This window comes from Lepidochelys olivacea (genome assembly GCF_965140295.1).
Source record: "Lepidochelys olivacea isolate rLepOli2 genome assembly, chromosome: 5".
Lineage (NCBI taxonomy): Eukaryota > Metazoa > Chordata > Testudines > Cheloniidae > Lepidochelys > Lepidochelys olivacea.
The window spans coordinates 21,172,792-21,197,683 of NC_140415.1; the positions used below are offsets into that span (position 1 = coordinate 21,172,792).

Below are 24,892 nucleotides of genomic sequence, written 5' to 3' on the forward strand. Positions count from 1 at the left end.
GAAGGCTGAAATGAATATATTCATGACATTAGTGCATATAAAGAACTCCCTGCAAAGAGCTTTAGATGCCAGTTTGTATCAAAGGTTTTTCAGTGCTTACTTTTCAGCCTGATGCTATGAAGTGCTCATTAGACCCAGGGGAATTGAGACCTCTCAGCACCTCACTGCATCAAGCCCTTCCTTCCTTCTCTTCCACCCACCTCTCTCAAATAAAAAAGAAAAACTTCAAATTCTCCTCAGTTACAAAACTGCAAGCCCACTGAAGCCACTGGGGTTAGAAGAGTGCACCAGAAAGCTAGAGTTGACTATTTGTGTAGCTTGTGCAATTGGCATCTGTGCAATTTCTGATGTTTGTATTGTTGCACCATTAAGCGATTTCCCTGTACAAAGCAAGTGTGTTCTTCTATGCTGCACATCACAACTGTTGATTAGTGAAGAAGGATTTTGCCTCCCTGCAAACAGGATTTACACAAAGCGGACAGCGGAGGGTTAACTGCTTGGAGCAGATTTCATTCGACTGGATATGTGAACAGACCAAGTCTGCCAGTGCCTGAAAGACAGAGTATTAAAAAACAGAGGTGAGTGAATCACTTGCAAAAAACATGCACACATTACCAAATTAACAAGTTAGCCAGATCAACAATTGGTCAGACCAAGGGATGTATTGTGACACCAATTTTTTAATATTACTTCCCCTTGATTTTAATGGGGCCCTTGATTTTAAAAATTCATTGCCACAATATTTGCCCTAAAAAGGAACATTTCTGCTTTTCTGGCAATCTCAATAAATAGGTGACTGAAAACAATGAGAGAAAAATTGTGTTTCTTTGTCAAAACAAAGTTCAAAATAAGTATCAATTACAAAATAACAGTGACAAAGAAAAATAGCTTGTGGTCTATGAACTACAAAGTATAGGGAATTCTTTTTTAATAGTCAAACTCAGAATTTTTTAATAATATGAGAGGAAACCAACAATCTGCTAGAGCTTTCCAGAGGACTGCTATGCTGTATTTTCTACGAAAGCTATAGTAACAATACGGATACCTTGGAGAACAATGGATTTCCATTAAGAGACTCTGCTCTTCTGATGTTTTCAACTCCACACTGGATCAAAAACAAGAGAGGAGAGAAAAATAAAGAGCTGTTACGGAAAAAAAATAATACCCAAGTATCTTTTTTGAAGAACATCATTTTCTATACCATTTAGAGGCTGCCCTAAAATGACTGAATTAAATGTAGTAATATTTTTTCAGCATGGCTAAAATGACAAGGAGACAAAATTTTACTTTGATAGCAGGTTCCTCAAACTCCTTATTTACTGATGATCATACAAACCATCTATCTTAGTTAAAATAAAATGGGTCAAAATCAGCTCTCAGATACACTGATGAAAATTCAAAGTAACATCTCTGAAGCCAATTCAGATTAACTCCAGATTTACACCAGTGTAACAGCAGAATGTGACCCAAATCCCATACCAACTTTCAACCATAAGATTGGAGCTAAAAACAGGGGGGAAAGAAATTTGGGAGCAGAATTGCCCAAGCAATTATGAGACCTGAAGTGATGTTTACCTGATTTGCTAAAACTTGAGCATATTCAATATCCAGCTCATAGAGAGTTTCAATGTGGTCACTGGTAAATGCTATTGGAACCAACAAAATGTTCTTCTGTCCCCTTTGACAGAGCCCTTCAATAGTTTCATCTGTCTGAGGACCCAGCCAGGGCATTGGGCCAACCTAGGAGAAAGTGGGAGGAAAAAAAAAAATATTTCTTCAAGCCTTGATAAATTCATTTCTACAAGAATTATCCTCTGTCATCCTTTACTTAACCTCCATGTATTCTATTTATTCAATGAAGAATCAAATTAGCCTGTTTATCTTATTATTTTTAGCAGTATCTTTGTCCATCTCTCCATCTATTACTTTTTGATGAAGAAACACTGCCTCTCTGTTTAGACCCCCAGATAATCCATCCTGATAACAAGCAGAATCCTATGAGACTGCATTTACTTAGCTTTATGTTAAACACAACATATTTTGAGTGGATGATTGGCTTTTAGAGGGGCACTTTAAAAAATTACTACAAATAAAGTGTCCTTTGTTTTTCATTCCAACCCACCCCCGCCATGCTACTGAGCGGGATTTACCTGACTTTAAAGAATTTTTCTATTTTTAAGACTAAATAAGCTGATGGTGTTCCTTTAACATCCAAAAAGTACCGATGCTGAGCTAACACGATACTTTTCTTGATGCTTAGCTTTAGAACAAAACAACTCTGCCCCCATAACTGTAACACATTTGAGAAATGTAAATTACTGACACTATGTAATTCTGATGAGGCTAACATTTCTTAAAGTTCCTTCATTTCAGTTGGAGTTTACAAATGTCGTGTGCAAAGAAAGATATCAACCCATTCTGTGTTACCTGCTTTAAAAAAAATGAAGTCTATTTGGATTGGGCTTATGTCCTTAAAAACGGATGTAATCATATAAGTTATCTTTTGGAAGGTCTCGAAGCAATATTTCAGCAGACTTCATTATAGTTCATTTGCTTCCCATTTCCAACTGCTAGTCAGAGAAAAATCCCCACCACTGGGTGAGCATATTAGCAGTACTGGAGAATCTCTGGGCTATCAGAAGTTTACTTGGGAATGATGCATCAAGAACTTCTGCAAAGTGGCAAAAACTTTAAGTGGTTGTTCAATATATATAGAAGATAACACCCAGGCACAAAGAACACCATTCCATTGGAACACAGCTACTTCCAGAAAGTAGGAGAGATAGGAATAGGCTGTAATAAAGTTGGAGAGAAGAGATCATCCTAAACATTGATGACTAAGGGGCTGCAGGTGCCTTTTAACAACTTCCTTCTGGCCACATACCTTGGATTGCCACACGAGCCTATAGGGGTTGGAAAAGTTGAGCTTCTCCATGACTCTTTGGACGGTAGCTCCCACCTCTTGAGGGTACGGATCGCCACGGTTCACTACCTGCAGCACAGAAACACTGGCCTTTCATTCTTCATGAATGTTATGTTTTCTCATGTGCAAAGAGCATCTAAAAATTTTCAGTCTCAATCACTCCATTTTAAACGAAGGGAAGCAAGCAAGCAAAGTCTCCATGTGTGAGAACAGTGCATGTATCCCCTGCAACTGGCTGCAGCATCTGTGCCTCGCACAACGGCAGATGTTTGTGCAGACAACAGAAATCATTAACAGTTACATATACCACAATGAACGTAACTCTGAATTATCCAGTAAAATAATAGTAATTAAAGAGAGTTATAAACTCACAGTCTGACATGTAATAGGCCTATCTTAGCCATTGCAAAGAATATTTGCTCTTGCCCAACAGATTTCATGCGTGTGTCTTCAGTCAGTAGCCAGAGTCACCAATGGTTTCCTTTCAATTACTTTAGCATCAAACTGACATTTCACAGGCTTCCTTTATTGCATGCATGTAGTTACCTTCCAACAGAGGATCTCAAAGCATTTTAAAAATATTTAAGCCTCATAATACCTCTGTGGGTTTGATATTTTAAACATACTTTAATATTTTATAGATGAGAAAACAAAGGCACAGAGAGCATAAGTGACTTGGCCAAGCCACAGAGTGAGCCAGTAGCAGAACTGAGAATAAAGCTGAGGAGTACTGAGTCCTATCCCCTGCCTCAGACTGGAGAAAGCTCATGTTTACTATTTATATTCTCTTCAAGTGAAACAGTAGTACAAACACGTTGGGGGAAAGCTCAGCAACACGTTGGGGAATGGAACACGGGCAGAAGAGGAATGTTCCATGCCACTCAACATGACTCCTACTGGCTGATTCAAGTCGCAGTGTTGACAGGCATTCAGGTGAATGCCATCCTGTCTTTATCAGTAAAACAAAGGATGGGTAACCAGGAAGTCAATGCAAGAAAAGGGGAGAAACTAAAGCCCAAAACAAGAGGTGTGTCCTTACAGCTCTGAAAAGAGCAAGCCAGAACTTTGCAGACCCATAAGGGAAAAACAAAAGCAAGAGAAATGCACATTAATATCTGGAAGCCAGGAGTCATAGTTCTGCCCCTGGTTCAGCTGCTCACCTGATGTGTGGCCTTAGGTAGATAACCCAACTTCTCCATGACTCTCTTTCCCTTTCCACCTTTTGTCTGTCTTATCTGTTTAGACTCTCAGCTCTTCAGGGGAGGAACTGTCCCCCACCATGTGCTTGTACAGTGCTTGGCACAATGGGGCCGAGATCTCTGCTGGGGGCTCTAAGTGCTATCTTCGTGCAAATAAACTATACTGCTGATGTCCACTGTTCCCCCTGCCCTTAACCACTAGATGGCAGCATATTCTAAGAATATGAGTCTCCCAGCACTAGGCAATAGCAAAAGGAAAGGACCAAAGATTACTTTTAATACAATACTTCTGAAACAGCAGTATCCTGTATCTCAGCCCTGATTGGCACTGGAATGACTTCCAGACCAGAGAACACAGTTTTGAATTACATCAGTTGACTGACATATTCCATCAGGTTTTTTTATTGTTGTTTTTTTTTTTTACTTATAATAACAACAATAATAATAAAAAGACCCCAATGGACATTATTGAAAGGTGAAACATGACACACACAATTTGGCTAAACTCGTACACTCTGAACTGTTAGTACCAAAAGCATTTTCAATGTGTGTTTATAGAACAAGACAGCTTTGCAGAAGAATTCATTATGAAATTGTCCTTTGCCACGTCACCTGATCGTTCCTCTTCACACAAATGAAGACAGATTCTGCAGCCTCAACTTATGTGTTACAATGCCACTGATTTTTTTTTTCAAAATGATTAGAAGCCACTGTATTGAAGTTGATAGTTACTGCCAGCCCACTGTGTTAAAATCTCCCACTCTAGATGGTCTATTCCAAACGTGTGAAGATTCTACTCTAATTGTTTCAGGGAGAGAGATTTATTTTTGAAAGGTGAGAAAACTATTAGTTTCCGCCCCCCCCCCCCCCCATTATCCTCCCGTTGAAGCGATGACCAAAAAAGTAGGTTTTGCTCCTCGTCTGGGTCTAATCCTGATGGCCTACAAGCTGCAGGCTACTCAAAACTCTGCTCTGCTGGAGATGCAACCCAACAGACCAATAATGTGACTCCCCCGTGTGACGGAGTTTTAACAACTTCAGAAGTGACTTCATGTTACTTACAGACATTGGGAGTGAGTGAGCCGAGAAAAGAATGACAACATCTTTCCTTTTCTCAGGTGGAAACAGATCCAGTTCTTTCTGTATGTGGTCTGCAAAGCACTGTAAGAGAGAGGCAAAAGAGTAAAGATCGGTAACAGGAGATGCACCCATCTGCTGAAAATAATGCACACCAATTGGCTGGGCACCCATCTGCTTTGCTTTAGCTCACCATAAGAACGTCTGACGAGACAGCAGAGGTTCTTTTTTTAGTACCATGCCAGTGGGAGTTTGATCGATAGTCTGTACGATAAAAAGTTCAGTAAATAATGAATTATAGTGCCTAAATCAAAACCCATTGAAGTGCATTGGTAGGCTCAGCTCAATTGGGTCAGCTGTCTGGACTTCAGGTACAGGACACAAGATAAGATATTACAGCAAATTGAATCAGTGTCTGCGCACACACCCTCACTCAAGCTGCTCTCTCTGACAGAAGCCCGCTGTGTAAAATGCATGCCCTAAGGATAACAAACTTGGGCTTTGTTGGACCTACGGGGAGATCACGTTCCCCTCTTTCAGAATGCTCTGCCCCCAACCCGACATTTAAATCTGTGGGCTGATAGAATGAGTTCCTTATCTGAGCTCAACTGATAGGACAGAACATGGGGAGACAGATGGTTTCAGTTAACCAAGACCTGAAAACCAAAGCCTTCTTTCCCCACATGGAAGACTAGGGAATGATTCTGACCTTAGAGTCACAGCAGTGACTGAGATCAGAACCTAGCCCTAGATACACATGTCCAGGTAAGCTACAGAAAGGAAAAGAAGCTGACTTAACAACTTGCACACGGTGCGGCCAAAAGGAAAAAAAACAGTTTGTCATGTCTGTCTGCAGCTCCCTACCAGACACTTTGCAACACCACCACCACAGATAGGATAAAAACATTACCAAAATTTAAACTTTAATTTCTGTTGCAATGATACAATCAGGGGCTGAGTCATCCCTTCACTTATAGGCTCCCTTGGGCATGGAGAAATGTATGTTGGTTAGCTTAAAAAATGCAGCTGTATGTGTGTGCAATCCATCTAATGGAGAGCAGCATTTGGTAGATTTGATCACACAGCAGATTCCTAAACTCTGCTGAGACGTCTCAGTGAAAGAAGTGAACGGCATGCACAAGTGCCAAGAACTACTGTTCTCTTGGTCTCCCCTCAGTCACTTGCACTCTAGTCAGTAAGAGACCAGCATGAAAGTGCAAAAAAGGCAAAGGCAGAAGAGGAAGAAAAGCTCCCAACTCTGCTTTTCACGCTCCCCTGGCATCTCTCTCTATCTCTCTCCAACAAAAGCAGCCACTAAAATCTTCCCTGGTAAGGAAGGAGCTGAATGCTGTTAAGTGTTTCTGCCACAGCTACTGTGGCCAGCAGTACCCACCTCCTGATGCCAGACAAGGACTTTAGAACAATCGTACAAAACCACAGTAGTGCTATTATTAAAAGCCCAGCACACGCACTCCACCTCTTTAAAAAAGAAAAAGCTCTTCCCTCAGTCAAGTACGTTACCGTTTTCCCCCCGCTCCCTCACTTCTTTTTGAAGGGAGTCCTGATTCTGCTCCCACTGAAGTCAACGAGAAGTCTACCGTGAACTTCAATGGGAGGATAATCAAGCCCCTTAGGCTGTGGATCTCAGTGAGACATTACTAGCACTGATTACGTGGAGGCCTATGGAAGCAAAGCAAACTTCCACACATTAATCCTGAACTAACACTGCCCCCAGTAATTTCAGACCTAGCACACAGGAGATATATTTTATATTATGAAATACAACATGAAATTGAAATATTCCTTTTGTTCTGAGGTCTTTAAAATTTTGAAACCATCTAAATCAGGGAACAAGTTTGTTTCCCTTTAAGGCAAGTGGTCTCGGGGGGTACGTCCACAAAGGAAAAATAACCCCAAGGCAGCGAGTCTCAGAGCCTGGGTCAGCTAACTTGGGCTCACGTGGCTTGTGCTGCAAAACTAAAAATAGCAGTGTAGATGTTCAGGCTTGGGCTGGAGCCTGAACCCTGAGACTCCCTCGCCAGGTTTCAGAGCCTGGACTCCAGCCCCAGCCTGAATGTCTCCACAGCTATTTTTAGCCCTACTGGCAGGAGCTCAAGTCAGCTGACCTGGCCCCTGAGAGTCACTGCTGTGGGTCTTCTCTTGCTGTGTAGACGTTCCCTCAATGACTCCATGTCAAATCTGCTCAATTGACAAGCAGAAAGATAGTTTTCCTGAGAGCCACGATGGTTTGCATACAAACTCCATACCTGAATGAGAAGGGGATGTGTGGGCCACCTGTCAATAATACTCCATTTCATCTTTGGCTTCTCCCCCTTTTTATTATAGTAGCGATAAATGGCATTTAGGCTGCTTCCTGAAATGCACAAAAGTAGATTAGCAGGAACTTTAGCTATAAATTCATCAGAAGTGTGGATGCTGCCAGACAAAAAGAGTTTTACAACCAGCCATTTCAATATTGCAAATCACAACAGAGCATAAGAGTAGAAAAAAAATACTTACCTCATTAACTCTATATAACTAATAAGCCTTTTCCACCTGCCAAGTTAATCCTCAACTAAATCAAAGTTATTTTCAGAAGCTTCTAAGCATCACTATGTGTTACTGAAAACCCCAAAGCGTGTTATATTGTATGGGGAGGATGGGTCCCTGCTTTAAACTGAACTGTACACAAAGCATCATCACCGGTCATAGGGCTGGGTGGGGAAATACACTTCTAGAACATGCACACACTCCTGTTATGTAGGTTACTGATTTTGTTTGCACTGATAGTAGCTCTAATGGTTAGAGCAGGTGACTGCGAGTCAGGACTCCTGGGTTCCATTTCCGGCTATGCAACTCACTTATGTGACTTCAGGAAAGTGCCCTTTTATGGTACTATGTTTCAGTTTACCTATGTGTAAAATTGGTATAAGGCCTCATAGGGATGTGAGGCATGGAGGTCTAACAAGGCCAATAAATTTAAAATTCCTTATTGTTAGAGAACAGGCTTCTACTTATGATTGGGAAACCTAAAGCAGGCCAGCGAGGAAGCTGGTTTTGAGGAATGCAGGCTGGGTGTCCCATCCCAAAAGGTCCCACATACTTTCATAAGCCTCCTGTACTTGGACTCTCAGCTGTTTGGATACATTTGTCTGTATGTTGTTTATCTTCCTCTTTTACTGCACTTTCATAGACACACTCACCTGTGGTAGAACAGCTGTACTGCGGATACTGTGTAAATGCAATAGCCCTCTCAACGCCATCTTTCTCCATCTCTTCAATTGCTTCTTCTGTCAGAGGATGGACATACCGAAATCCAATATAGTATCTGTGAGGCGCTGACAGCAGAAAGAGAAAGCACCTGATCACTTTATCTGCAAAGGCTCTTTTATTCAAATACCTTTCTGACCAGCTACAGCCCAACCTCCTCGGGAACACACTCTCCCTGACCGAACAACAGACAAAATGACAATCACGACGTTTACAAGATGCTGAAAATCTCTCCCCCGTTTGTGATAAGTTAGGCTGTGGAGAAATAATAATTGCACACTTTATATGCTTACCATGAGCTGTGAATCAGTTTTTTTGGAAATATATGTATTTTAGTTGCCGAAGATCCTACCCCTGACAGTAGCAGCATTAATCTGTAAAAGTATCCCTCCCCTCCAAACATGGAGATAATTTAAATTTATTCTGCAGGCCAGCATGAGACAGAGTAGAATGGCATGTTACATTTTTGACAATAGTGCAGGATCAAGAAGGCATGTTCAACTAAGTTAAAAGGAAATGACCAACCTTGCTCATGCTAGATGTGAACCATGTCACTTTAAAATACAAGAATCCTAACACAGCTCACTTCCTAAGAGCAGTTAGCTCAATGGGAATAGAATTCTTGTATGCCAAATGATTGGGTTAAGAAATGTGAGCATGCCTGGCTAAACATACCAAACAGCTTAATGCAGATCACAAAAGCACATAAATAGAGGAATCAATTTAGTAAGAACGGCCATACTGGGTCAGACCAATGGTCCACCTAGTCCAGTATCCTGTCTTCCAGCAGTGGCCAGTGCCAGGTGCTTCAGAGGGAATGAATAGAACAGGGCAGTTTATCAAGTGATCCATCCCGTCACCCAGTCCCAGCTTCTGGCAATCATTTCCAGTGCTCTGGTGTAGGATTCACTATTCACAAACCTCCTGGTATTGAAGTAGATTGTAAAAATCAGGGCCGGCTCTAGGATTTTTGCTACCCCAAGCAAAAAAAATTTTGGCGGCCCCCGCTTTTTTTTCATGCCCCCCTGCCCCTGGCTCTGCCCCAACTCCGCACCTTCCCCAAATCCCCAGCCCCACCTCCTCCCCCGGGCATGCCGCATTTCCCCCCACACCCCAGTTGCTTCCTGCAGCTCCCCCCCAGCAACCCCGCACCCTAGCTCCCCTCTGCTCCGCCTCCTCCCGAGCACGCCACCTCTCCGCTTCTCCCCCCTCCCTCTCAGGCGAGGGACAGGCAGTGCGTTCAGGGGAGCAGGAGGAGCGGAAATAAGCGAGGGTGGGGGGGAGCACAGGAAGTAAAGGGGGGGGATTAGAGGAACCGTTCCCCGCCCCAGCTCACCTCCGCTCCACCACCGCCGCCTCCCACGAGCACGCTGCCGCTCGGCTTCTCCTCCCTCCCCGGCTTGCCATGCCAAACAGCTGTTTGGCGCGTGGCAAGCCTGGGAGGGAGGAGGGAGAAGCGGAGTGGCGGCGACACACTCAGGGGAGCAGGCGAGGCGGAGGCGAGCTGGGGCGGTGGGGGCACAGTTCTAGGGGCAGAATGGCCGGTGCCGGAATGCCGCCCCTAGAAATGTGCTGCCCCGAGCACCTGCTTGGTTTGCTGGTGCCTAGAGCCGGCCCTGGTAAAAAATGCACATTTCTAATTAAAAATAAAAAAGCTGGCTTTACAGGTCTCACAAGTTGTGATTTTCTTAAGGTTCCCTGTTTGCTGTGGGAAGAACAAAAAGCTTAAAGGATATGGGCATGTGTTATTTACTTAGATTGTAAACTCTTTGGGGTCGGGACCATCCTTTTAATCTGTGTGTGTACAATGCCTACCACACTAGGATCCTGAGACTCCTAGAGGCTACCGCAATACAAATAGTAAATAAGAATGTATAGGCGTGTGCACATCCCCTCCCCTGCTGCCTACAATCAAAAGATAAAACATAGTACAGTCAAAATAATATAAGCAGTTCCCATGATTCCCACTGTGCCCTTCCCTAGGTTAAAGCAATACTGTCCTCCCCACGGTTAGTCAAGTCCTTTCTGTAAGCATTTAAAGAGCTAGTGAGGTCTGGTCCTGAGCTGCTACTGCTGCTCCTAGCTGAGCTCTGAGGAGCACTGGGGTCAACCAAGGCTGCTCACCAAAATCTGGATAAAGTTTAAGACCAGGGATCTATCCCAATACAGCTGCTTCCTCCAAAAAAAAAACTATTAATTATAATTGCAGAACTAAATCGCTTGTGACCCAGAACCCCTAGGCAGAGACTACATGTGCTTTTCAATAACCCACATTTCTCCTCCTAGAACAGACTATATGCTGATACCATAAAGATGAAAGCTGGAGAATAGAAAAATGCAAAATGTTGTCCTTTGAACTATCAGATGGTAACTCTGTTACCTGTCTGGTAATCAAACCCAAAATGACTGTAATCAAATAACAATGCAAAGGATGCTGCCAAACCCAACGCTCAGGGAAGGACTCAAACAACCTCTGTTAAGACAGACTTAGCTCTGTCTTCAACAGCAAACGTTTTAAGGAAACAGAAACAAAAAGATCTTGGAACAGTTATAGCTGAATTGGGAAAAACAGCACAGACAAACAGGAGATAAAGGAATATAGATTTCTCATTAGATATAGAGACCAGTTATCATCTGTACTAACAATTCATGTATGTTAAAGATATTTCAGCTCTGATAAGAAAGCCAGCATTATTCTGACCAGTCAAGGCCCTGGTCTTGCAAACATGTGTATAACTACCTTTACACACAGAAGTAGTCTCATTACAATGATAGGGATTGCCTGCATATGTAAAATTACTCCTGTGCTTATGTGTTTGATGGTCACGTCTTAAGGAAGCAACAGGCATCCAGAATGGTAAAGGACTAAATTTTCCATGTGTCTAGTGATTTGGGGTTGCCTTGATTTTTCTGGGTCCCAAACCTAAAATGCCTTAAAAGGGCTATATTTTAAGAAAGTGCTGAGCATCCACCCTCTGAAAAATCAGGCCCCTGGAAGGTTCATCCAAAGATTTTAAGGTGTTTCAATTTTGGCACCCAAAATTGCTACTTACATTTGAAAGTTTAGGTTGTTAATACACCCCAAAATATGTGTACTGCTTTAAAAAACTGCTTTCTTTTACCATAACTTACATTCAGAGCATCAGGAAGACTCATATTAGGGTAAAGTTTTGTCTACACATAAAAATTTTGCCACTTCAACTACGCTGGAATAGTTAAAGTGTCATCACCTTCCACCTCCTCCTCCTCCTCACTCCAGCAGACACAGTTGTACTGGTATAAAAGTGCGTATTTTGGCATATCTTATCCCTGTTTGGCAAAGTAAAATAAGACACACTAGTATAAAGTGCACGATACTAGTATAGCTGTATCTACATTTGGACTTTTACCAGCATAACTCTATCCGTAAATATCACACCTCTCAGCAACACAGTTATGCTAGTAAAACCTTTTAAGTGCAGGCCAAGCCTAATGAAATTTCAGAACTCTGAAAAGCACTCCAGAAATGTTACAGCTCTTGCTCAAGGTGCACTTTTGGCTTTTCAAGCTATTTTGAGGCAATGCAGTGATGTATTTGGCCTCACTAAATCCACCAAGGTCACCTTTAACAACAAATTGTGAGCCCGCTCTACTTCTAAAATTGCAGCTACAGTCTAGGCCGTAAAGTACATCTCTAAATAATGGATAGCAAGTCAGATGTAAAGGCTGCACAAAGAGATAAAGACAGGGTGGCTTTCTTTTGGTGACCACATTGTAAAGTAAGAGGGAGTGATACACTCTGAGAAGAACAGATAAAGCTCCCTAAAACCATCAGCTTCAGGATCTATTGCAAACCTGACTCATTTAGAAACTACTTTTAAACAAAAAATAAACTACTGCATTTGTGGCTATAGCAGGTGAGCCCAAGCTTTGGACAAAGTTTATTCTTTGGCTACACTTGCAAGGATTCTAGTTTCAATGGAGTCACACTAGTGTCTGAAAGAAAGGGTTGAATACAATCCACACAAAACAAACCCATGAGTCCGGGGTGCGTGTAAGAAAGTATAGACCATTTTGGCTTCAGTGCGATTACCTTTGAAGATTGCAGCTTTTTTGCTTACCAGTGCCAAATTCTTTACAATTTTCATATCTAAGCCTCAAATACCCAAGTTTTAAATGGGTCCTAAAATACAAAGAATTACGAATAACTTGGAGTCAAAAGCAGATGTAATCTTTCCAGACACAGATGTGGGTACCATGACATGCCAACTGATTCAGCAGCCGATTCCAATGCCAAGGAAATGGGGAGAAAACTAGTGTTTGTGGAATCAAACCACAGTTAAGTTACAGGGCTGAACAGAAGCTCTCCTTGTGGGCCAAAAACACAGACTTACTTTGTCCTGCTTTTGCAGTTTTCCCAGTAACTTTTAGTGCTTGCGATACCAGGTTATCAGGACTGGGAAAGGACTTCTGGCATTAATCCACAGTAAAGGTGCTCTATGGAAGCCAGAGCAAGCTTCCCCAATCTTCCCCGAGTTAGTCTTCAGCCTGTCTGCTGACTATCCAAAGGGGGAAAAGGTGCTGCGGGGACTGGCTCACTTAGAACTAAGGTGAGCCCTCTAGCTCATTTCAAATAGAGCAGCCATCAGATCATTGCTTTTTGGCTACAACCAAATGGGTATGACTAGAGATGACAAGGAACTAGGAAGGAACCAATCCTGCAGACAACTGTGGCCAAGCATACTGTACTTCATCCCCAGTGACAATGGGCACAGGGGCAGAACTACTGTGCCTTTTCAGGGCATTCCCTCAAGAGGTGAGGGACACAGGAAAAGCCTGACACTGCTGAACCTATTCTATGGACACAGAGAGAAATTGGTTTCCCCATGCTCCCAGACAAGCATATTCCAATCATAGCATAAAGATCCTTGTCCTACAGCACCTTATGTGCCGTAGTTCTATAACCCTCACAAAAAAATCTAGGAGAGGTACAAACGTTTCAAATTTCCAACAGCTGCTTACTGTGACCAGCATGAGATGAACATGAGGAAGTCTAGGCTTAATCTACACACAAACTTGCACCAGTTTAACTCAAATCCGATTTTAAACCGAGTCAATTAAACTGGTTGTGATGGAGTAGACGCCCCACAATAGCCCTGCAAGAGCTGAATTAGGCCAGCTGGGCCCAATCAGCTAATTAGGTTGAAGCAGGGGAGATTTAGGCCAGAGGTGGCTAATTAAGGACAGACTCACCTGTGCAGGAACAGGCAGGGCCTACATAAAGCCAGATGGTGGGAGGTGAGCTGCAGAGAGGTGGGTTGCTGTGGCTGGGAAAGGCTTCAGTCACTCCCTGAATGGAGGGAGTTGGAGGTTGGCAAATGGGGGGAAGCCTGATATGTAGGAAGAAGCCCAGAGAAACAGCAGCAAGAGATAGGACTGTGGCTGCTTGTTATAGGGTCCCTGGGCTGGAACCCAATGTGGTGACTAGGGCTGGGTTCCCCTACCTGCCACTGGGGTGTGGCAAAAGGCACTGGAGGTACGAGGTCTGGAAAGACTGTGAAATACCTGGAAGAGAAGGACTTTAGTGACCTAGCTGGAGAGCCAAGGCATGAAGAGAAAGCTGATGATCCATGAGTGAGTAGAGCAAGACAAAATGTGGCAAGACACCATCAGAGGAAGAGCACATGACTGACAGTGCTAATTCCCAAGATGGGCGCTTGCCATGAGTGGACTCCATGACTCAACTGGTGGAGAATGTGGGCAATGATGGTCACCCCTGATACAAGGGGAGTGTGAGCGACTGAGAAACTGTTTAGACAGCTGCCTGTGATACAAGGGGAGCAGGAAAGGCTAGATGAGACACTTGAGGCAAAGGGACAATGGAGCCACCATGTATGGAGGCTTTCTTTGCAGAAGGCAGGTGTACCTTCCCAGGCTGGACCACAGAGCTGCTGCTCCCAGTGAAGGGGCCTGATGAGCAACAAAGGAGGATACAGACCCTGATGAGGCAGAGTCTAGAGAACCAGCGACAAGAGTGGGAGGCACTATATGTGGCGATTAGCTGAAGAACAGTACAACTTGCTCAAGATCCTCTAAGAGGTGAGCAGGGGCCAGAGACGGTAAGGCAAGAAGAGAGGCCCCAGGGTAGGGAGGCCAGAAGCCCAAACAGAGCAGTGTTATGCCTGTGGCGGAGGAGACACTTTAGGCACTGATGGGGCTGAGAACTGGAAGGCTGCCCAGGCCACTGTGGGAGTGACAGAGGGTTTGAAAGGCTGTACCTCCTGGAAGGGGGGAAAACGCAGAGTGACCCAGCTGGAGGGCCAAGTCACAAGGAGGATGCTGTTCCAGGAGTGAGAGAGGGGCTCCAGACCAGAGAGAGAGAGTGTGATGGCGTGCAGCCGTGGGTGAGGATGTTGACCTCATGAGCTAATCCCCAGAGCAGCCAGGAAGATGAGCCCAACTAGCGGTGAATGGAGCACCCCAGGACACCGGTGCAGACTCCTGCATTAACACTCTTAAAATGGTTTAAACATGACTTTTATCAATTTAGCTTAAGTCAGTGAGGATTTAAGAGCGCTCAACAGTGAAGGTTTGGACAGGTTGAAAAACCACCATTGGTAACACCTATGTTCGTTTGTGTGGGAGTTAATAGGAACAAGAGTCACCCGTGCTTGATATGGATTTCCCCTGATAAAGCTGAGTGGCTAAGCAGACAGAGGCCCTAGTGGGAGACAGACATTTACATGGAATAGCAATTTTCTCCCATTTCCAAACATTACCCTAGCTCAGGGGTGGACTACAGCCCGTGGGCCACATCCGGCCCACAGGACCGTCCTGCCCAGCCCCTAAGCTCCTGGCCAGGGAGGCTTGCCCCCAGCCCCTCCCCCGCTGCCACACTGCCGCATGGCTTGCGCCTGCCTGCCCACCTCCCAGGCTTTCCAACAAGCCTGTCCTGCTGCTCTGAGCAGCACTGTAAGGGGGAGGAGGGGGCAGGGAGCAGTCAGGGGACAGGGGGCGGTTGGATGGGGCAGAGGTTTGGGGAGGGGGGCGGGCAGGAGACAGGGAGCAGGGGGGGTTAGATAGGGGGTGGGGTCCTGGAGGGGCAGTTAGGGACAGGGATCCCGGGAGGGGGCGGTCAGGAGACAAGAAGTGGGGGGGGGGGTGGTCAGGGGTGTGGAGAGAGGTCAAGGGACAAGGATCGGGGGGGGTTGGATGGGTGGGAAGTGGGAGGGGGCAGCTAGGGGGTAGGGGCCGAGCTGTTCGGGGAGGCACAGCCTTCCCCACCTGGCCCTCCATACTGTTTTGCAACCCCGATGTGGCCCTCAGGCCAAAAAGTTTGCCCACCCCTGCCCTAGCTGAAGGAGAAAGTACAAAGACTGTATGTACTGTATTTTGTGGATGCTGTCCAAACCAAACCGTTAGGCCTTATCTATCGCTCTAGCTTCAAGGGAGGATCCCTCATGTCCTGGGGTGGTGCTGACAGCAGTAATCTTGCTTAGTACTGCAGAATTCAACTGTGACACAGCATCTGTCTGTGCCACCCCCTTCCTCTAATGACTGTAATAAGATCAAGCCAAGTTTGTGTTAAGCCTTTTAGCCATGACTGACAATTAGATTCAGGAACAGTTTAGAGGATCCAGACTGTAGATAATCGTAGCTGTGAGACTGTAGTAGGAAGTTATAGCCGATCAAAGAAGCCACTAGATGGAGTCACGATCTCTCTCACACACAACAAATGCTCCACCACCGCATATGTCTAACTTTGTAAGTGATGTGTGTCAGGAGTCTTATCTTCGTGTATTAAACAGGACAGAGCAAACACACACTCTGTCAGGGATCAGGACCTGCAGCAGAGTCTGTCTGCTGGCAACCCAACAAGCATAGGAGGCCTGCAGCAGACTACCTGATTGCACCACCTGATTGGTCAGGAAAGGCAAATGCCTGGCTTTTAAACCCAGCAGCAACTCTCTGGCTGCTCAGTGCGTTCATGCCCATAGGTGTAACCCTCCCGAGGCCTGTTGCTCTTCACCTTGCTCCTGCCCTGCTCCTAAACCCATTCCTGCCTTGCTCCTGCTCAGTCCTTGCTACCTCACCTGGCTCCCAGTTCCAGCTTCCTCACCCTGACCCTAGTTCCCAGTCCCAGCTCTGACCCCTGGCTTGGCTCTTAGTTCCTGGTTTCAGCTCTGACTCCTGGTTTCTGTCTCTGGCCCTGACCCTTGGATTAGCTCTGCCCACTAAGCCTGACTCCTGCTCTTCCCACTAGGCATGACCACCCATGGCTCAGTCTTCCCCCCACACCCGCCCAATACAACAAACAGAACAATCTCCTAAACAACTGTACAGAAGGGTATAAGTACCAGTGTGAGGAGACATTTCATCCAGCAGTTTCACCATGCCTTCTCCCTGTGTTACAGTCCACTTTTTAATTGGAGACCCTCCTCCGATCCTGCTATATTGTTCTTGGATTTTCGGTGTGCGACGTTTGGCAATAAATGGTGCCAGCTTACTGAAACATTAAAAAGCAGAGTGAATTAGTAACATATCCCCATCACCTCCCCTCTGGCATCTTAAAAACAACAAAATCATCCAGCCCTCCACCAGCCTCCAAAACGCAGCAAGCTAATAATGTTCAGTCTCATTCTATGCATGGCTTGTTTTGTATTGTTTTATAATTCCATTTAATCTAATTCATTTGAATAAATTTGCCAGTTGGCAGTAAACGAAGAGTTGTGATCATGGGTTAAACGTCTCCTCCTGTAGCCCCCAGTTTCTGGAGAACTGCAATATAATTTCCCATTACCAAGTTCACATGAGACAGTCAGCACAGAGTTCTTGGCCTCAAGCACTGCAGCCAGCCGGAATGATTTTTTGATGTCCAAGTATATAGCCTACAATAACACTCACATACAAACACTCCAAGGGAACCAAGTGTTTCTTACTTTTGTGCTGGAAGCGTCATCAGGTCCTTATCTAGGAAAAGCCTAAGTAGGAAATCATGGACATCTCCCAGTGTTTCTGGGCCCCCCATGTTTAACATCAAGATTCCTGTTTTAGTTTTCCTATTAAAAGAAAAAAAATAGTTTGAAAGTCATTTTCTATCTCTATATCTAACCAGGTGCCACCTTTTACAACTGCAGGCTAATCAGCCTGACCCCTTGCTCGCATTCTATTGTGCAAAATGAGGATCATGTTCAAAAACTAATCAAGAGGTAAATTCTGATATCCTTATTCACGTTTAGCAGTCCCTTACTCCATCCCATTGAGATGAATGGGGCTATTCAAGGTGTACGTTTCTACTTAACAAGAGTAGGGTTATAAGAATCTGGCCCTGAGACACTTGACAAAACACTGTGTGCCAAATCAGCAAGTGCTATCTATTTATGCTCAATAAGCATCAGAGCCAGCAAACTCGCACCTACATGTGGCCTTTTTAAATCAAGTATTTTGTGTCCCACAGCTGAAGTAACTTTCCAGTATACATCCCTTTATAATAAAAACCACAAGTAAATTAATACAACGGTTTTCACACCTCAGCCAAATGCCAGCTACACATTTTAGGGTCACCAAAAAACATATTACACTATAGAGAGCAATCCTGTCCAGGCAGGGGTGAGCTAGATAAGATGTCCTAGCCCTGTATGTCTTCTCCATCTCTAACTACTTTCTGAAATGAAGAGCCAGTCCACACACAGAAGCAGTAATCCCTGTTTTTGAAAATCCTGGGTTCTTGACTCATCTCCGGCCCTGTCGTGCACCTCAGAGGGCACAGATGGACCAAAACCTGGGAGCAAATGGCCAGCAGAGAATTCCCCTAATAACAACAAATAGTTAAGCTTCAGGATGGCTGGTTGAGATTTTCAAAGCAGTCTCATGGATTTATACACTAACTTTCAAATGAAAGATATGTGCCCAAACCCCATAGACTGCTTCAAAAATCGTAACCACTGTTTATTTCCCTGCTTCTTTCTCCCTTCCACCCCAAACACTGCACAAGATGTAACAGGGCATAAGGGTAAATATTTGTTATCTATATTGCAGTCGTGCCTAGAAGCGCTGGTCATGAAGACCCCCTTGTGCTAGATGCTGTACAAAACACAGAACAAAAAGATGATCCCAGCCCCAAAGAGCTTAATATCTAAATATCCGACAAAGGACAACAGATGGATACAGACATACAAATGAGGGAAGCACAAGGAAACAGTGAGACGATTGTAATGCTTTAAAACCAGAGTGCTGTAAAGTAAAGCAATACCATTTTGGAGAGAGACAGAGAGCAATTATATGTAGGACACACACATACTTCATTTGCTGTCAGCACAGATGAGGCCTGTGATCATTCTTTACCTCTTTTCAGGCTGAATTTGAGGCTCTGTTCTTTTTGTTTGTGTGGCTGCTGTTGACTGACCTCTCCATTGTATTTGGACTCTCATTTGACTGCAGCTGCTGCTTTTCGTGACTGGAGAGAAGGTTAAAATGTATTGTTAGTTTATTACTGGGCAGAGGATTCTGTTTATGAGACATATGCTGGCTTCCCCCACTATCTCTTTAAATGTGCTTGGTGGTCTCCTCATATTTGGCATTTCTTTTCAAGCCCCAACTCCTGGAGCCAAGCGATTTAAGGAAAAATTGTGGGTTTCATACAGTTTTTTTCATACACTTTTTCATAAGTGTCTAGCCCAAGTGGTTGCAGAGAAAAGCTAGAAAACATGACCTGAGTGTGCCTTAAAGGCTCAAAAACCAGGAAGCAAAGAAAAAGAACCAAAACCTTTTTTTTGAAACATCTTATTTTAAAGTCAATCTCATGATTCTTAGGGCCTGACTCATGAGTTTTGAACACTTGGGGCTGGCAATGCTGCAAGAGACACCACTTCAGCCTGAAAGGAAGTGAAGTACCTTCAGCTCAGAGTGGAGGCACAATGAAATGGTTGTGCAGTAAAAACTGCAATATTGTAATTATTCTATGGACAAATGACTTCAGTCACCAAGACTGTCAAGCTGCTGCCAGAACCTTTCACAAGCACTAAATTTACAAAACATTAAAATACACCCGTCCATATATAAATATTATACGGATTAAAAAACATTTATGTAGCTTAATGTATTTGAGTCCTGGGTTGTTCCTAGCTTGCCCCTGTGTTGCAATAGACTGAACCAGCAATTTCATAGGATCAGTTCAGGGCCAGTTCAACCACGGTTCTTTAACTTCACTCTTGGCAGCCATCTCTCTCTCTCTCTCTGATTCCACCAGATTCTTCCCATCACTCCATGGCTCTAGCCTCAGCCAGCCTTTTCCCAAAGCCCAAAGGCAGAGATGGGTAAGAGGACTACACTTGTTAATGGGGGCTATTAGTGGTTTAAGCACTTAGACACTCTAAATATTAATAGTGGGTTAAAACGTTGTGATCTAAGGGATTGAGGTGATTTAAGCACTTTTGCTGCTGGAAGGATTGTTTTTTCTCCTTCTCTGAAAATCTTAATTTACTAGATTTATAAAGGTTGTACAGTATGTTCAACATTGTACTATACAATGCAAAAGTGAAGCTTTCAGCTGCATTGTAAATATGTATAACTCATCGTTTCACTGGTTAAATGTGTGGTTTTTATATTTATTTCTGTTTCATAAAGGATATCCCTCATAGAATATACAGGATGTACAACACTGCTAGTGGGAACTCTATTTCGCATATCTTTTGTGATTTAAACTGTTCAAGCTTAATGTTATGTTAACACAGGTTTTCTTACTTAATTTTCCAAATACCATAAACATTTTATCCCTCTAGGGCACATTTTTAAGCTAGGGCACAATTTTAAGAGCCACTTCTGCCCTTGAACATGCACACAAAATTACTTTCACAGTGTATGCAAGTGCAGAAATGCCTCTTTTACATGTTGCCATATTAAATTATCACAACTCTATCAAACAGTCCATGTTTACCATTGCTTACACTGCAATGGAGAATGGAAAAGGGTCCCCTACTTACAAGACTATCTAAAAAGATTGCACATTCTAAGCCACAATCTACAGTACATTTACTTCACAGAGAAGCACCATTAAAATACCTGGAAAACTGACTTGGAACTGTAAAAACTATTCACAACTTTTCAGCATCAAAAGTTTTTTCTAAAGCACAATCTTGTAAGTTTTTCAATTAGTAATAATTTACAACAAAATGTTCTTACGAGGAGGAAAAAAGTATATTAAAGACTCCAGAGAGGGGGAAAAACCCCACATTTTGAAATGCCAAGTTAGATATCTGCAAATTCCATGTTTGTAGTTGAAAATGAATGCCAAGGCTTCACATTCCTCTTCAATTAGATAAAAAATTTGCAAGTCGAACAAAATACAATAATAGTTGTGTATGTCAATCACCTCTCACATGACCAAATAATCCAGCTACACATTTTTATCTCTAAAGAATTTTGTTTGCTGTATTTCTTATTCCCAGTATTCTAAGTAGCTCTTTTAGATCTACATATACATACTACCACTTCCTCATTCATGTGCACCCAATAAAATAAAACCATACATCTGCACACTCAAGTTATCTTAAATCATATTCCTTATTATGTTGTATTATTCCTTTTAAAAAACTGTTAGACTGTCTGAGCATAAGTTGTTACACTGATTCAATAACATTTAAGAAAAAAAAATCTATAGATGTACTTTTAAAACAAAAATAAAAAGTGCTCTGCTAAGTATATTTAAACCATTGTTAGCATTTACTTAAAATTTGAGTCACTGTTCTGTGCTATTTTTCCACAGAGCCCTGGGGATAAAAAAGGGAGGGGGGAAAGACAGACCATACAATCTTAATAAAACATTTCCCACAATATGCAAATAACCAGGTTAAGGTTAAAAACAGACCACAAAAGCCAAGGAATCTTGAGGAAAGGCCTTTCAGCAGTCCCATGTGTTGCCTAGGGCCCTAGGCATTTGCAGCAAGTTGGATCACGAGATCAGTTACTCACTTTTACCATAGGTGTTGTTCAGCAAACAGGCTGAGTTTACAATAGTTTCTTTCTCAGCAAAGAATGATCTTGCTTTTTCGGTTGTACGTCTCAGTTACTTTAATTCAGGGATTTTTATTTAAACTTTTTTCTTTAAAAGTCGTACCCCTTGGATCAATACCCTACCATAATCTCCATTCACTTACACGGACACTGGAAAAAAGATACTACGCATGCCGGGTGTGTAAGGGATGTGTTCTGTTTCACAACCGATAGACCTAGTCCTCATTAATTATTAACATTTTCTATATTAAACCCTTTTTAATTAAAGCTGAGAGGGGGAAGGGGATTCAAATTCTGGCTTTGTAACAAGAGAGACAAATTTAGGGTTAAATACTAAAAAGCGATGACCCAAACGAACTTAAGTCAAATCCAAGCTATTGGGCTCATTATAGGAGTAACTGGATGAAAGTCTACGGCCTGCATTATACAGGAGGTCATATTAGATTATCTAATGGATCTTTCTGGTTTTAATATCTATGAAGTTTTACATGTCCAGCTCAGCCCTTTTGTATTCATCTCCACAACTGACCTGCTGCACTCTGTGTCTCATCTTATTTGTATGAGTTAAATTCTAAAACCTTTGGGGGACCAACTCTATAGAAGTGATTTGCATATATCTCAGCCTACATGGCATGTTTCCTGAAACCCAAGAGACCACTTCTTCCTTTCCCATAATCAAAAGACTACCAGGAAAGCTGGGGAGTGTCATCCAACTCCAAATGTATACGGCAGGTAGAAGGTAACAGAATGTTTTCAAGAGCGGTCTCTTCCCCACTGGCCTGACAGAGTCTGTTGATCGTAAGAGCATGGCACAAGTCTCATCTCTTTTCACAGGCTGTAGTCTGTTGGGAGGGGCATGTTTCCTTTTACACTGATTTAACATAATAAATATAAAAAATGACCTTTTAAATTAATTTCTGTAGATGTCCAAAGTGGCTACATTTTATAAGTCAAAAGAACTGAATAAATAATAATCGCTGTGGAACAGCAACAAATCCTGGTGGTTCTACCACTGAAAGCAGCCACTTAAGGACTAGCATACTGCATAGCTTTAGAAGACAGCAGCGTCAATCTACTGACCCAGGAATTTTCTGGGGGTACGGCGAGTGGCTGGGAAAGTTAAGTGGGGAGGGTCTGTTTTTGGGAGTTAGAAAGGTCTCATCATTCACATTGGGTCTATATGAATTTTTGTATGCTTTCCAAAATAATACACAGTCCACGCACTTAGAGTTTGAGAACTTATCTATTTTATAAAATACTTTTTGTACTTCAACTGTTTGAGTTTCTGGCTTTTTAAAACCAAAAATTTATTTTTGATGCAAAAACCAGACACATCCACACCCAAGTTGTAAGGCAGCTAAATATGAAGAAAGTCTCTTAACCACCATGGCTTGCAATAGGAACAGAAAGGATTGTCAGTCCACCAAAGGGCTCTTATTTGTGACAGAATGAATAAAGACAAGATATTAGACAGTCAAGGTAGGTAAAGTAATAATATTTTATTGAACCAACTTCCGCCGGTGAAAGAGAGAAGCTTTTGAGCCACACAGAGCTCTTCAGGTCACCAATGGAAGTTGGTCCAATAAAAGATATTACCTCACCCACATTGTCTCAAATATCCTGGGCTCAACACAGCTACACCACCATTGCATAAAGGCAAGATACTCAGCCAAGTGCTCTCTAATAAATAACCTGCGTCTGCAAGGCCCAGTTATAAGAGACATGATTCCCAGTCTCCCGTGGTCACCTAAACTGGGTTTGCTTTTACATTGGGGTCGACAAAGCTGTAATTGGATCTGCTTGCAGACGTTTGGATTTCCCTGCAAACAGTTTGTACAGATGTAGGGCCAGACTCAATTTAATGGTACAAGCCCACTGATTGAGGTGGATGGCTGTAACTGACGGCAGAATTTGACTCCCTCCCTGGGGTTTGGCCTCCAGAGACACTTACTGCACCAGACAGAGCACACCACACTGGTTACCCGCCTGTAACAGCTTGGAGAGAGCACTGCTGATCCTGGGCACCAGAGACAGGTGGTGGCGCAGGCTTGATCAGAATGGATTAAGCGCCCGCAAGGTGCGCCGCACGGTGTAAAGAGACAGAAGATGCCTACAACCTACCCAGCCAAACGACACGAAAAATGGGAGAGACAAAGGAAAGCAGAAGCTTGAAAGATCTGGACTGAGCGGGGGCCCTGGCTCTGGGTGCCACAGCACTGGCCAGGCCACTTACCGCACTCACCAGGAGGCACTTGCTGAACCAGGGCACGATGCCCCGGCCCTACCGCTGCCTCCAAAGAAACCGGCCCCGCCCCAGCAGGGCGCACCGTCTCTGGGCTCCAGCGGCCAGCAGCACCCAGGGTCAGCCACTGCATTACAGGGGCTCCCGCTGCCAGCCACCAACTCCCTCGCCGCGGCGGGACGCACCAGTCACCCCAGGGCTCCTGCTGCTGCTAATCGCGTAGCGTTATGCAAACGCTTTTCATTGAAAGGGCGCGTTGCGTAACACAGTCCCGGCTGCAGCGCCCAAAGGGAAGCGGGGGGGGGGGGGATCTTCCCGTGCCCCCTCCTTGCACCCAGTACAAGGAAAAGTGTTACACAGGCCCTGGAGAGGGGCCGCTGGTGCCAACGCCGCCCGGGCTACAGGTCTCAAGTGGGCAGCATGTGGGAGAAGTTAAATCTTCCCTCGTCTTCGCTGCGCTCAGACCATCCTCCGATCGGGGCTACGGGGGGGGGGGGGGGGGAAGAGTTTGCTCCAGAAATGCTCCTCCAGCCCTGCCCCCCCCCGGAGGGGGGTGTTTCCCACCCAGGGGAGCGGGCACATGCTCCGCACCGCTCGGCGCGAAAGCCCTTTGTTTATGCAACGCAGCCAGGCGTTCGTCTGCCTCCCAGCTGCACAAAAACCCTCTCTCGGAATTGCTGCTCCCTTTGCAAGGCAGCGGCGGGGTGGGGGTGGGGGGGTCACTTTTCAGAAGGGGCGGCTTCCCCGCCCCAGGAATGGAGGGGGTTTTTGGGGGGGGGGGGGCTAGGGGCGTGCAAGAAAACATCCCAGCTCTCCCAAGTCCGACCCCGCCCGGGGAGCCAGCAAGTGCAGCGAGCTGCGGGAGAGCCCCCGGCCGGCCCGCGGGGGCAGGCTGCGTTTCCACCGCACGCTTCATTCAGCCCAGGGCATCCCGGCCACCCTTAAAATGCAGTTGGAAACTTACATGGACACAACACTCGGTTTGCAGCTCTGAAGGCAGCAGCCATGTTTGTGTGAACTAAATACATTCCCTTAGTCTGCAGGCGCCCGGGGAAAAGGGTTCCCTTCCCCTGCTGCAAGCGCCTTAGCACTAGGCGGAGTGGGCTCGCCTCCCTCTGCCTCCTCCTTCCTCCCTGTCAAGAGCCTTCTGTGTCAGCCCGCCCGCCGGCTTCTTCCATTAGGAAGACCTGC

General features: G+C 44.4%; 1 protein-coding gene across 1 annotated transcript; it reads right to left on the reverse strand.

The window, feature by feature from the left end:
- FECH (ferrochelatase) lies at nucleotides 1-24,892 on the reverse strand. Its single transcript, XM_084628213.1, has 11 exons — nucleotides 24,666-24,892; nucleotides 18,793-18,904; nucleotides 17,388-17,507; nucleotides 16,806-16,954; nucleotides 8,403-8,537; nucleotides 7,467-7,573; nucleotides 5,185-5,283; nucleotides 2,885-2,992; nucleotides 1,576-1,740; nucleotides 1,046-1,105; nucleotides 1-550 (listed from the first exon to the last, which is right to left on the reverse strand). The coding sequence occupies exons 1-11, from the start codon at nucleotides 24,727-24,729 to the stop codon at nucleotides 416-418; spliced, it is 1,254 nt and encodes a 417-aa protein (XP_084484339.1). The 5' UTR covers nucleotides 24,730-24,892; the 3' UTR covers nucleotides 1-415.